At 34.7% G+C, this 14466-nt stretch overlaps 1 protein-coding gene across 4 annotated transcripts in view; it reads right to left on the bottom strand.

The window, feature by feature from the left end:
• WWP1 (WW domain containing E3 ubiquitin protein ligase 1) overlaps positions 1 to 14466 on the bottom strand; it is a 61819-nt gene that overhangs the window by 24905 nt on the left and 22448 nt on the right. For 2 of the 4 annotated variants that reach the window (XM_035318513.1, XM_035318512.1), the window contains 6 exons: positions 14300 to 14390; positions 10756 to 10894; positions 8259 to 8383; positions 5148 to 5285; positions 4982 to 5048; positions 2775 to 2956 (listed from right to left, as the gene is read on the bottom strand). In XM_035318513.1, coding sequence (XP_035174404.1) covers positions 2775 to 2956; positions 4982 to 5048; positions 5148 to 5285; positions 8259 to 8383; positions 10756 to 10894; positions 14300 to 14369 — 721 coding nt within the window. In that variant the 5' untranslated portion in view covers positions 14370 to 14390. Of the gene's footprint in view, positions 1 to 2774; positions 2957 to 4981; positions 5049 to 5147; positions 5286 to 8258; positions 8384 to 10755; positions 10895 to 14299; positions 14391 to 14466 lie in introns of those variants that run through there. The other 2 variants (XM_035318514.1, XM_035318515.1) reach the window with 2 other exon arrangements.

Here is a 14466-nt window from a genome sequence, read left to right as displayed (position 1 = left end):
TACTGACCTGGGGGAGACAGAGTAAGAAACAGATAAGGCCTTAACTCTGTGCTAACACTGTTCAGCCACAGCTAAAACATAACTGTGTAATCAACATTATTTTCATCACGAATCTAAAATACAGCAGCATACAAACTCCATCCCAGTCAGACCCATGACACTTGTAATTTATATAGGTCAAAGACTTAAGAAAATTATTTTAGAATCAAAGTAATTTGATTTCTGTCTTTTTAAGAGCAACACAAATGTCATCCAACTCAAGAAAGCATAATCTCATAACAGGTTTAAAGCAGACATGGATTTGGAAGGAAAAAGGGGCTAAGAAGGCCTAAGTACTCCCAAGCCCAATTGGCTAGTAATACATCTGTAGAGCTTAACAGAACAGTATCTCAGCACATGACCTTGCCTCACACAAGAGAAATCAGGTACAGTAGTCACAGGACCCCCATTAAAAGTTAAGGTCCTTATTTAAGGCAATGCAACATCAGTCACAACTAGGGGTGCAGAAAACAGGCTAACATCAGTGACAATTCTATTTAAGCTTCTCAGTTCGTACCTCTTTTAGAGTTGGAACTACTTTTCTTCAAGACTAAATATAATATGCAACACAGACTTCAAGTAGTTTTCTGATAGCATACTATCAACTTAGAGTTCTGAGGCCAAAATACTAAAATTGCTCTATAGTCATAGCCTTATTGATAGAAATGTCCAAAAATTAACCATAGATTAGTACCTATAAAATGATGGAACACCATTTTAAAGAGTTTACTTATTTTAATTCTGTATAGGATCCTTACAAATAAAAATAATAGCTAGACTCTACATACTACATGCAATAGCTCTGTAATGCCAGCAATTTCTTGCTTTCTCAGAAAGTAAGAACAGATATTGGCAAACTGCAAGTCTCAATTTTCCTCTAAAACACGTGTACATGCACACACACAGAAAAGCAGGTCAAAGAATTACAAGCAATAAAACAGAAATTGGTAATATATTCCAATTATCAAGCCAACTTCTTTAAGGAATTATCACTGGGCCACATATATTTCTTCACATGCATAATGATGAGCATGATTTTACAGGCAGCAGCTGATTTGTAAAATCCATAAAGGCATTGCTTTATGAACAAAACTATTCCAGGGCAATATATCACTACTTCCAGCTCACACAGAACAGGTTAACCAACACTGAAATACATCAAGACTTCGTGTTAGTTCAAGCAACTATAAAGCATGAGATTAAAAAAAAATGCAACTACAGACAACCTGATCAGTTTTCTTCAAATGTCTGTTTTAACTAGCAACAGCTTTATTTAAATAGGAAAAAATGTCAGTTGAAGTTTCAGCTTTCATTAAAAAAGTAATTTCAATTAATCTACATGAAAGGATCTACGAGATTACAGAATCAAGTCAGAGATCAAAGTAACTGGCAAATTGTTCTTTTAGTAAGGTGATCTCCAAAACAGATCTATAGAACATTATATCAGCTGATTACCTCATCATTTAGATCTGAAAAAGCAATTCTGGCAACATCACATAAAATGACAATCCTGCTAAGTAAGCATAACGGTGAGAAGAAAAACTAAAATAACTGTGTCATCAACAAATGCTGAAGACTCATTCTACTACATCTTGTCTCAAAAAAGTCTCCACCAGTGGGTACAGTAGTTGAAAACTGTTGTAACAGTGACTCAGTGCAAGCTCAGTAGTATGGTTTCATCAATATTACTATTTGAACAAATCAATTATTTCTGCAATTACACTATTCGAATTCCAATTTAAAATGGATCTCTCAGCTATTGGATCTCTCTCCCTAAAAAGGGAACAACACTTAAATAATACATACGCTCTTTGGCCTTCAACTGAAAAGAGAAGGGAATTGAGTTCAAGTTCTCTAAATAGAGATACACTTCACAGAAGACCTGATTTAATTACTACCTTTTAAAGTTTATAATTATTTCCGTCATCTTCCTACCATCCCACATTTCCCACTCTATTACAGGAAGCCTGACAGTCTCCATTCTCCTGTTTATTACCAGCTTGCCTCTTCTTATTTAAGAGTACCTTTTTGCTCTGCTATCACTCTAATCTCAATCAGCTGAGGAAAGATAGAAAGCACTTAGAAAGCATAGTCATGATTAGATGCAAAGCTCTCTCCAAAGAATAGAAATAATGAAAAATATTTGCTTTTCATTCTTTTACTTTACTGAATGTTACTTCTAATCATAACCAATATCAAAGTTTTTATGTGTAAGAAGAAAATGAGATTTACTATTTGCCAACATCTGTTCTGAAACAAGTATTTATTTTTTTTTAATGGAAGGCAAAAAGAATCTACAACACATTTCAATTAAGAGCACAATAGTTACCTAACAGCACTAAACAGCAGATTTGTCCAATAGCAAAAGAAACTTAACTATAGTTATTCAAATTAATTCTGTGAAAGAAATCTGTTTTCCTCCTGAAAACTCATAATATGGTTTAGTCATCTGGGATAGGGAAGGAAGATTTGGATGCTTTACATCTTCTTTCATCCAAGATGAGAATTCACAGGGAAGTGTGAAAGTTGGTAGACTTAAGACTGAACCTACTCCAGAAAAATTCATGGAAGTGAAAACACAAGATTATAAATTCAAGCCCAGAAACATTCTTTCAGTATTTTTGAAATCTAATAATAATAAAAAAATGTACAGGAAAAGTGATTCAACTTCAGATTCATTTCAACTAGACAAAAAAGCCTTATGGTACATGGTCTCATAACCCTCCCATTCTTACCAGTGCTGTTGACGGGCTGAGCTGCAAGTGGTTTTGGTACTGGTGTATTTTTGGGTCTGGCTGCAATGTGAGTAGGAGATGGTGAGCTGTCTCCATTAATAGCTTCTGTGCAGAATGCACTCTGTACTACAGAGTTTGAAGGTACTTGATTGTCTAAACCATTAGAAATATCACAAGCAGATCTTGGTAAAAATGAAAAAAAAGATAGGTTTACTTTAGTACAAACATGAAGAACAGTTAGGCAAAGTAAAACAAATTGTACACTATAACATGGTAAAAGAAACACATGAAGGAACTGTGGTAAATTCACAACAGTTTATAATACCGTGTATGCAGCCTAGGTAACAGTCAAGTGCAAGACAAGGACAATTAAGGAACAACATACAAATGTTGTTTTGAAGAATTTTAGATAATTTAAACAGAGAAGTTTTCTCATTTCCTCTTCATCTTTTACTTTGTAATGGCATATTAGAATTGAGTTGGGCAGACCAATATGCCTGCCACATCTTCCAAAATTGCCTTAGGAACCATTCCAAAGCAGCAGCTATGAGCAGGAGAACTTTTTCTCGCATTAAGCAACTGGAACAATAATTTTGTTTGTCATACCTCTATTTGTTTTTTTTTTTTTCTAGTAATAACGTAAGTAAGAAAACTCCTTCAGTAAAAGAAGTTTATGTTTAGGCAGTATGTGGACAGATATACATAAGAAGCTGTGTTTGAATGGCTGCAAGGAAATACATGTACTATAAGGGCCTATGAATGCAAAGTCCTGTTAAACTACACTACTTTTACTTAAATCTATCCCAGAATGCTTAAAGCCACTCACCAGAATCACATACTACAAAAATTACATTCAGTGCCAACCCCCGTCTTCGCAAGGAGTAGTGGCTAAAAATTCAAGTTAAATATATAACAAAAAACATGAAAATTGTTACAAGTCCCACTTTGCAGAATACGAAAGGAAGAAACAGAATTTCCATGCTACCTTACCCAACTCAAGATGAGTAGTATTAACAGAGAATTAAAATACCATCCCTTTTTTTAAAAAGCAAACAACAACAAAAAAAAACTTCTTGTTTTAAAATTGTAAATCAAAACTACTGGAAATTTATATGGAAAATTGTTGTAATCAGAATAGAAACGTCAAGTAAATACATGACAGTAAAAGCCACACCAGGAGCAGTAGCAGTTGAATGAAAACAAATGATTGCTGCTCGTGTTTCAAAGTGTTATGCATATGCATTTCAATTCACTTTACATAGTCCCAAACCTTTCTAAAGCAAACTAGTGTAAGTAACTTTTTATCCTACCTCCCTCATATTGGGTACCTATGGGAGAACTTCTGTTCAAAAGAAGCAAGTCAAGCGTACAAGGACAAATGTGTCCTTATCATTCAAACACATAGCAACTGTATGCTTTTTCACTCCATCCTGTGTTAAAAACTTACGTAGAAAGGAGCTGACTGCAGGGTAACTGGCAGATCAGTAATGTTAATTTGATGTGGATATTGACCTACTTGACTCACTAGTGGTGAGAGGTCAAACAGTCTACTCCTACTTCTCTGCAGGCAGTCCATCAGCTGGCATAAAGATGGAGGCACCAAGAATGAAGCTCTAAATTGATTCCAAAGGCTTCTTCTTGCCACTTCAGGTTGAAGCAGGCAAAGTCTTTGCCTTAATATTCTGAATACTGCTTCCTAAATGCAATACAAGTCTGTTCAACAACTTCCTGATAACAACCTTAAAAAAGGAACCGGGTGAAGGGGAAGTCATTTACACTTTTTTTCTTCTTCCTTCCGTTCAAATGCTACATTGCAAGAAGCTGGTACACATGAACAGAAATGTCTCTTAAACAGCAGAAAAAAAAAAAAATGAATGCCATAAGTACACGAAATCACACTGAGCCACTACTTCCAGGATTTCATAAAATTTCAGCCAACTAGAAATCTATTTTCAGAGGGCTACACTTCCAAGAGGCAATCATAAACTACTGGAGAGCAGGCTCAAACAGGAGGGGAAGGACAAAGTTGCAAATTTAATTTCTGTCAAATTAAATTATGTAATTATTATACAAACCGTATTTCTAAAACCTGTGGTAAAATAATTAAAGGCTTGACAGTGAAAATCACTCCCATTCACACAAAAATGTTAACTGATAAATTTGCTGATATATGTCACAGAGTCTAAAATGCAAAAATAAATTCCAACCTTATTGTACTTCTTGCTGAAACATCTCTGTTTTCATGCACAGCTTCACCATTTTGCTGGACTTCTACTGAACAGTAAACAAACAAAAATCAATAGAAATATTCCACTACATCTGTTTGAAATATTAATCAAAGTTTTACAATCCAGTTGAATTGTTTTAACTTACTGGTTGCTGGTGAACTGATATTTGTAAGAGATTCTTGTTCAACAACCAAACCATCTAGCACAACTGTCAGTTCACCTGTTTGCACCATGCCACTCTTGTTTTCCAAAGATAGTTTCAACTGTTCTTTCACCTTCTCCACTAGAAATGGAGTTGGGGTGGGTAGGGGAAGAGAAGGAGAGAAGGGATAAAGGAAAGATTAAATTCTAAGCAATGTTAAAAAAGATTGTCAACAAAAAATATATTTAGTTGTACAATATGTAACGTGAGATGTTAAGATGATTTGAATCACCACAGAAATCACTCTGAAACTGTGTAAATTTACACCAGCTATAGGTAAAAGCACAGTGTATTACAGAAATAAATTGTCCATTTACATAATGTATTCTACGTATACTATAGGATCCATGTATTTTCAGCACTTTATTGTAAATGATTTCCCGGGTTTTCTTTTTCCACTAAACCCTTCTGAATTCATGCACTACTTAAATAACACCGGAAGGCTTTAAGTCAAACAACTTTTGAACTACACATCCAAATGCTACATGTTACAAGTACCAGGGAACTTTATCCTACAACCAGAGCTTATGTTCATTTCTTGTATCACCTTCCAAAAGTAGTTCTAAGAGACAACTAAAAAGAACATCACTTTGAAGATAACATAAATACAGACTCCATACAGTCTTTCCTATTTAAATATATATATATATATTTTAGTAAGTTCATAGGAGCATTTTCACAGACTCCAACTCCAAGGATTAAACAGTAAGAGAGGATACCTCAAGCAATCAAAAATCAAATTAGAAACTAACAAACTTTTCGTTTCAAGATACACACATACACACACAAAAAAAACACGTACATGGTGCAGTGAAAAAAATTCAATATAGCTGGTAAGCAATGCACACACACAGACAGACATACATAACCAGAGGTAAAACATGCTGTGGATGTTGCATAATTCTCCCTAAATCAACTGTTACTAGTACAGCATTTAAAGCTACACGTCAGAAATGCAAACACAGTAAGCTATGAGTTCACATTAATCAGGTTAAAATGGTTACGGCCTTTTAGTATTTGTGGTCTCAGATTAAAGGATTATTTTTTTCCAAGATGTATCAGTATACTTCCCAAAATATGACAGCGTTCCAAGCTAAAGTCAAAGCTCACTATGCAACTTGCACTTCTGTGCATTAAACTAGCATTCCCTTACTTTTTTAATTTCTTAATAAACATCATAAGTCAACAATAAACATGAAAACAGGGAATGCTAGCATCAGCTATTACCAGATATCCCCAAGACTTTGCTAAGGTCAATACTGACATCTGTTACTTTAAAAAACAGATTCAACTGTACGTAGTGGGGCAACTGTTACTAGCAGACACCCACTGCTATGTTACAAATGGATTTCGCTGGAGCAAGCACAAAGCTGCTAAATTACTACAGAATTACTGATTTTGACATCTGCACTTTAGAAAATGCTAGTGAAAGAAAAGGGAAAAGAAACTAGCCTACCACAGAGCTGTTAGGATACATATTCATAATTGTAATTTCTGCAAAGGGTGATTGGTTTAGTTTGTATTATTTTAAAGTTTAACTTACAAAACCAGACCAACTGTTCACTGTACTCCAACTGAGCTTGCAAGAAAGTTGGGAGGGGTATGGGCAGGAACTCACTACTAACAGTGCTTAGCAGGAGAAAGTAATAGCACTAATTCTGAAGTTTCTGCATTTAGAAGACATCCTCTTTACATTTTCTTCAGTAAAGCGCCAAGTACTGCATTTTATGTTAGGTACAAATAACTGAACCACTGAAGAATACTGATCAGATTATTCTATCACTGAATTACTTGATAATCCAGCATGTGTCACACTGTTAACACATCAAAATCAGAAGAGCTGCACATAAACTACCTTTAGTGCAATGTACAACTAACTCAGTCGACCATTTCCTGAAAGAATTTGCCAGGTTATCGGATCCTACAATCCCTGTATCTACACCGACAAAATATTAACTATTTTGTTTGCTGTTACTATTACAATCCAGTTTCTTCTGACACACTTAAAGCATAAAACATCACACATTAGATGTATGGAAGGTACAGTTATTTTTGTGATCACTTATTTATTCTGTTAGGAAGTATTTAAAAATATGGTCACGTAATGTCAGAATCAATGTTTAAATGGTATTTTATTTCACTATAATGTCATTTTAGAAATCACTTAAAAAAAAAAAAAAAAAAAAAAAAACACTTAAAAAATATCCAAGTTTTCTGCTTAACTGTGAAATCCTGGGCAGAAATCTTTTTCATACTGCTAAAGAAACTCAACTTGATTTTGCATCCTGTTTCAATTTTCTGTGAGAATCAGAAAAATGAAGCGGGGGGAGGGGGTTGGGTGGGATCTCCTTTCCTCCATTTCCCTAAACAGATTTGTGTATCTAACTTGTGAGGAAGGTTAGAAATTGGTTTAGCTGGAATTCTACTGCCACTCTGGAGCGGAATTTAAAGTGTGGATTCACCATCTTCTTGCACTCATGAAAAAAAAATGTAAAAGCGAATTAGATAAAGAAGACCTGTTTTAATTCTATTAGAGACAACAGAAGTTAAAAGTTACATAGAACACAACAATCACTGATATACTAAAAAGAAGTTTCTCAATTGTTTCTTTCATCAATGGTTTCTACTGTTCTCTGGGCAGCTAAATTATGAGAGAAAAATATGCAGCCCTTCTATTAACAATTCCAAAGAAGGAAAACATGAACAATTATGGCTTTTCAAAAACTTTAGATTTTGTTGTTTTAAAAACAAGTCTAAAACAGATCTTCTAGCAAATTAGATATTAGTTTGCCACAAAACATTTCAATTAATCGCTACTGTGTTTACTTAGTTTGTAGTAACTTGTACTCTGGTGTATATTTCAAAATTATTATATCCCATTGTTACATTTAAATTGCTCTCTATAGCACAGTTAGACATGTCCAAAAGAGACAAGGAAAGACATCAACTGAAAATCAGTTGTAATTACATGTATAGTTAGTAGTCTGATTGCCAGTTTTGATATATAGATTAGTAATAATAATTCTACTTAAAATATCCTTCAGGATAACTTACATTTTCTATTGTGTATTTCCAAAGCTTGTCTCAAGTCTACAGTGGCTCTTCCTAATAAAGCATCTGCTTTTAAAGTGTGATGGCTCCACACTCTAAATTCCAGCGTAGTCTGTGGAGTCACATTCCTGCATATAAAATACATTTTTAAAAAAATATATATACAGATTTTAAAGTATTCATTCGTGTTATTAGGAGTATTTGATCTTAATTCACTTTCTCATATTTATTGTTATTTCTTGATACTAATTGACTGAAAGTGGGTTTTGTGCAGTTAGGGGAAATTTTTAATTAACTAAGCACTGTAAACACTATAATATTTATCCTTAAGATCAACTAAAGAGCATCACTATAATAGCATAAGGAATTTGGGGAGTATCAGAATAACCTACACTAAGCTCAAAGCTCAGTTATATAACAACATATCTTACTTGGTTTATGAAAGACATTTTCCTTATTCCTCACAATTGCAGAATTCTAACTAAAAACTCTCATTATTTAATGTGAATAAAAAGGTAGTAAGTATATTTAATTTGTCTGTCACTAGGAAGACAAATACCAATTATTAAAAATGAAAAGAAAATACAACCAATCAGTTACTTGAAAGCAGGAGGAATACATTCCATAGCTGTCAACTTGCCATGAAAATGTTGATAAAACATTGCTTATGAATCCACAAATATATATAAAAACACAATACATGCTCACAAAAATCAGAGGGGAAAAAATCAAACGATAAAGCTAAAGTAAAAACTAGAGGAAAGCAGAAAGATTAAGGTCCCAGTTACAGTAATGCTACAATAAGCCTTGGCAATCTCTCTCCCCTGCTCAGGAAGGAAAACAATGCTAGGTCCTGCAGAGTAAGTTTTGCGATATAGGTTCTATTACAGCAAGAGTGCTTTTTCTGCGAAAAATGGAGCAGAAGTATTGTACTGCAAGTCCAAGGTCACATATCCGTCAGAACTAGAAACATGAAGTTATCAGTATTGCTAAAAATAATGCTAAAAACAATCCCCAGGCCGCATCAACAGAGCTAACTTTAATCACTTGAACATGTTGGACAACATGGATCATTTTTGCAGAAATCCATGAGGAAGTATGCTTTTATATTTTGAATAGGCTGCCTTCTAATGGAATACTTACTAAAATATCCGCTTTAAAAAAGAAAGGGGGGGGGGTATACCACACAGAATACACTGCTGGTGCTCATGAATGCCCCATACAGGTCATGGGAACTTGTTAAGTCGTAGAGTTCACTTATTCCTAAATAGATTGGGCAACTGAAACAAAGATACCTTTCTGACAGACAGAAGAAAAGGGGACCACAATACCTGACATATAAGAATCAGATCCTAAATAATACTGATGATGGAATGAATTTGTTTGGCTGTACTGGATACATCAAATTACTTCTTTTCTATCAGCTCCCCAAATCCTGTCAAATGAAACCTGCCTCCCCAACAGCAACTCTGGTCTCTGTGAATATCGAGAGCTCTGTACTTGTGCTAGTAGTAACTCCTGGAAATCAATGTTAGGCCCAAGACTACACTATTCAGTTTTGCTGTACTACAGACAGCTTATAAACTACTAATCCTGGAACATCAAGAAATGTGACACAGGAATACCCGCCTGGTTCAGCCCAGGTCTGCAGTTAACAACTAGCGTTCCTAAGTAGACGGTTCCCCCATAGTTAGTTATATCGTGCCTCTCCCCATTCTCCAGAATGGAACCAGGTTCCCCTAACTAATAAAGCTGGCTATTATTGCACAAAGGCAGGTCAGATGCTGTAAGGCATACCAGCCCATGTTCAATGCCTCTTGAAACTAGCTGTGTGGTTTCCACGCATACCAGCCCATGTTCAATGCCTCTTGAAAGTAGCTGTGTGGTTTCCACACCCAAATCTGTAGTAGTACAATCTTGCTTGCATAATAATGCATTCTAGCCAACTACATTGCGCAAGATTTGCCAGTTCTTCATAGGGTCATAGTCAGGTATATCTGCACCTGTAGCACAGTAAGCAAATTAAACCATAACCACATTAAACTGCTCAAACGTAAGGATAAGTTACATGGCCATTTTGCAGTAAACTGTATTTGTGTGTGTACCCATTTCATTAGGAAATTTAAAACAAAAAGTGACTTTCCTTATAACTACTATTTATCCAGCTGACAATTTTTGCATTTTAACATTGAGAATGACAGTAAGATCTTCTAGAGATAATCTTAAACTTGAAAGGTCCACAGTACAAACAAATATTAAGGGTATACTGTGGGCAGTAGCTGTATACAAGAACACTCTCCTCAAAACAAAACAAAATTAAAATGTTCTTGGAACATCATAAGCACTGAGAAAGACTTTTCATTTAAGATAAACAGCATCTTACGTCTGCATGTAGTTATCAACAGCCAGAGAAAATTATGTAGCCAGCCAAGCCTAGTAAATATTTTCCTGCAGGGTCTGGCTAATAAACAGTATTAAATAATCAAAAAAATCTACTTACACTGTCAGCTGTTCATCCCACTTTGGATTTGAAGAGCTACTTGATTTTGCTGTTTTCTTGATTTCTCCATCTGCAGTTAATTCCGTGTAGAAAGTTGTTCCAAACCAATTCTTTTTCCTTTTCAGTTTGGCACTAGAAACTAATAAAATGTATTGCTTTATCTAAAACAGCACACTTGCTGAAAACTAGAAAGAGTACCACCTACACAATGCATAGAACATGGCAGAGCAATGTTATTCATCACCTTTTCTACTTCTGCTGAACGTAAAGAGGCCAATGCTAGAATGATAGCTTTTAATTTCAAAAACTACTTTGTTAGGTAGTTGACACAAAGCCTGACATATTCCTTTACCCATGTACTGATAGAATAGTTAAGAGAGACAGCACAACAATTATTTTAGAGAAAACTGAAATGTGGTTTCTTTTGTTTATTTTCTCACGGTTCTTCCTCTTCCAACTCCTCTATTTTCTAACTGAAAAATAGCTAAGTATGATACATCTGAAAGATTATCAGACATTTTGTTTTGTTCTGTTGCTGTTGTTTTTCAATAGAATATTTAGTATTTTAAATTTTATGTACTTATGAAGGTATATGCAATTTAAACCTATTTCAAAATTTCACTGTTACAAATTTTTCACTGCTATATATGTTTCACTGCAAAGCCAGTATGCAGCACTTTGTCTCTTTGCCTATTCCACCTGTCCAGTTAACCTCTGTTTTAACACAACAGTTTGCTAAAATTAAGAAAGTAACTCTCAAATTTCTCCCTATTTAAAGAGCTTTGCAGATAAACTTAAGGCTTCAGCTAAATCTTCAACAATTAGAAACACCAAATGACCAAAGAAGCTATTTTTTATCTCCAAATAACTAGTGAGGTCCTCAGTGCTCCTGAATATAAATCTTCTCTCTCACTTCCTCACCCAGCTGATAATGTTTCTATAAAAACCAACAGCAGCCTAGATGCCAGTATTTTAAATTCTACTTCAGGCATATTCTTCAGAAGACATCAGTGGACTCCCAGCTGTACATACCTGCATATGCTTTTTCTTATTCCTCCTATACTTCAATGTGATTCTCCTTCCCTTCATTTTCAACCTAAAGCAAAGCTGAATACTTTCACCCACTTGGAACTAGTCCTTCCCTGTTACTTTTCTGCCTGGTACTTGTTATTCCATAAATAAGTGGGAGTTAACTAAACTGTCTGAAAGGAAGACAAAAATGGTTTGTAATATATTTCTGGATTACAATATTCTGGAAAGTATACATTAGTTAATTAAAAGTCAGTGGGATGCAACTGTTCAAGACCCTAAAAGCACTGACCACAAATTTTTACTTAATTTCAATTAAAAGGTGTACACTTAACTCCTTTACATTTGAAAATTCCAGTCTAATTCATGTGTCGTGTCATAAAAGGGAGCTGCATCATTTACACCGATAAAAGATTAGAAACATGATTCCATGCATGGGTCATATTTTTTCATCTGAAATTGATACCTTTTTCAGCTTCAAAAACCCCTACTTATTTCAAGTTTGTTTTTTCCTCCATATTTTGCTTTTTTAAAGCTACTGCAACAGTTCTTAAAATAAAGCTATTCTGTCATAATATACAAGCTTCCTTTTAGATTTGCCCCTTTTCTTTGATTATGTTTTACGTCATTAAGTTTTCAGTCCCCTGACAAGAAAAGAGAATAGTACCATTTTTTGGTAAGGACTTCTTAAAAAAAATAAGAATAAATAAAAAATATTAGCAAAAAGACTTCAAAAAGAACTGACAAAACAAGATAACTCACCAAGACCATTTGAAAAAATAACGATGGTACAATTTGTTGGCAACAAGCTTATAACTATCTAAACCAAAACCACTCCATATGAATTTCCTTGCCTACAAAATGAGTATAAGCTACTTGTTTCCTTTATGTAAGTGCTTTTCAACCACAGTTCTTGAAATATAAATCTAGATTCTGCAACAGCAAAACTAATCTGAAGAAAAACCGCAGTCGACACTCCTCTGCCTCCCACCTCTTTTTCTGTACTGCCACTAGCATTCCTCTGATCTTGCAATAAAGGCTGGTTAGAGAACCAAACTTTGAGAAAACTGATCTTAAAAATTGTACAGATTTTTGTCCACTTCAATCCTTGAACCAGATCTCGAAGTCAGAGAAGCTCCAGTGCCAGGAAAATACAGAACTACTTATATAATTAGCAGTGCAGTACAGTACAGGGTATCAGAATGATCATTTCTGCATACCCAGTTCTGAAGTTACAGGTCATTTATGTAACTCAGTTTGTTACAGTTATTTATACACTAGATCCAGGTGGCCCCATCTATGCTGTTACTTATACTTGATAACAATTTGTCGCGTTATAAAGTTACCTGATACTTACAAGATTAATCGATTTTCCCACATAAGGTTCCTCTCATTTCATTAAATATCCATTCTGGGGACAACAATGTATTTTTTTCCTCATGTAACCTGGTCCTCTTTCTACCACCCAGCATGCTGCATCTTTCTTCAGATATGGTATTTTTTAATACATGGTATCCCCCTGATGTTTTTCAAGTTTTATTCAAGATAGACTCAATATATTCTTGGTCATGCATTCTTTCTTACTTCAGGGTTTCCAGATTTCTCAGGAACCCTTGAAAAGTTCAGGTTATGTATCAAAGGTAAAATAACATATATACATATGCATACATATATATATATACACACACACACACACAAATGTATGTGTGTATATATTTATGCGTAATATCTAACTACTTGCTGATAACATTTTTACATTTATGTAATTATGACAGCAATAACAGCTGTAGTCAAACTTATTAGCCTAGATTCATCCTGCTTATCTTCAGACTACAATGGGTAAGTTTTTCTACTTTGCCATCCCATGGAAAGAACGGCTAAGACTGATGCCAATTATCACATTCCTGACCAGTTCTTATCTATGGATAGCAAAATACATTCACCTATGTGGCCTGTCAAGCATCAATTGAGAAAAAAAGAAAAAAAAAATATCCCCAATACAATCAGAAATTTCCAGAGTTGTTTGCAGACTACTGGTTCCCTTCCAGTAGATGCTGGGATGACTAAAATCTATCGCAAACTATGAGAACAAGCACAACAAGAGGAAAAAAGTAAACGGTCACAGGATGCAACATTGCACCCTTTTTCACTGCAATTCATTACAACCGCCCCCCTTTTTTCTAAGATTCCAGTAATGTTATGTTCCCCTCTACAGATTTTGTGCCATTAGCTACTTGTTCTCAAGCACAATTCCTTATATTTGTCCCTATTGTTGTATTGCAACTTATTTTTTTCTCATTTGAAAAGATCATATCACTCTGTCACCAAACTCCTTCCACCATTTCTACCTAGCTGCAATTCATCTACGCATGTTATAGTCATACTCTTAATCATAACCTTCAAGTTAATTAAAATAGACTACACTGATCTATTTTTCACACTATTTTCAAATGTATTTATTTTTTCAGAATATGTATGTTTCACTGTAAAAACCATGACAAATATCACTACTTGCCTGTTACTTGCATCTGTAACCTGCCATTATGGTTGTTACTTGTATCAGATCTTGGTGAGGCTGTGGCCATGTCAGAGGCTTAGGCTTTAGCCTAAAAGAAAAAGCACAGAGACATTTATTAAAAAGTACTCTTCTCTGCATGTAAGTTACAACTATAAAATAAAGTA

The sequence above is a fragment of the Oxyura jamaicensis genome, chromosome 2, assembly GCF_011077185.1.
Source record: "Oxyura jamaicensis isolate SHBP4307 breed ruddy duck chromosome 2, BPBGC_Ojam_1.0, whole genome shotgun sequence".
Lineage (NCBI taxonomy): Eukaryota > Metazoa > Chordata > Aves > Anseriformes > Anatidae > Oxyura > Oxyura jamaicensis.
This window is presented reverse-complemented; position numbering and strand designations above follow the sequence as displayed.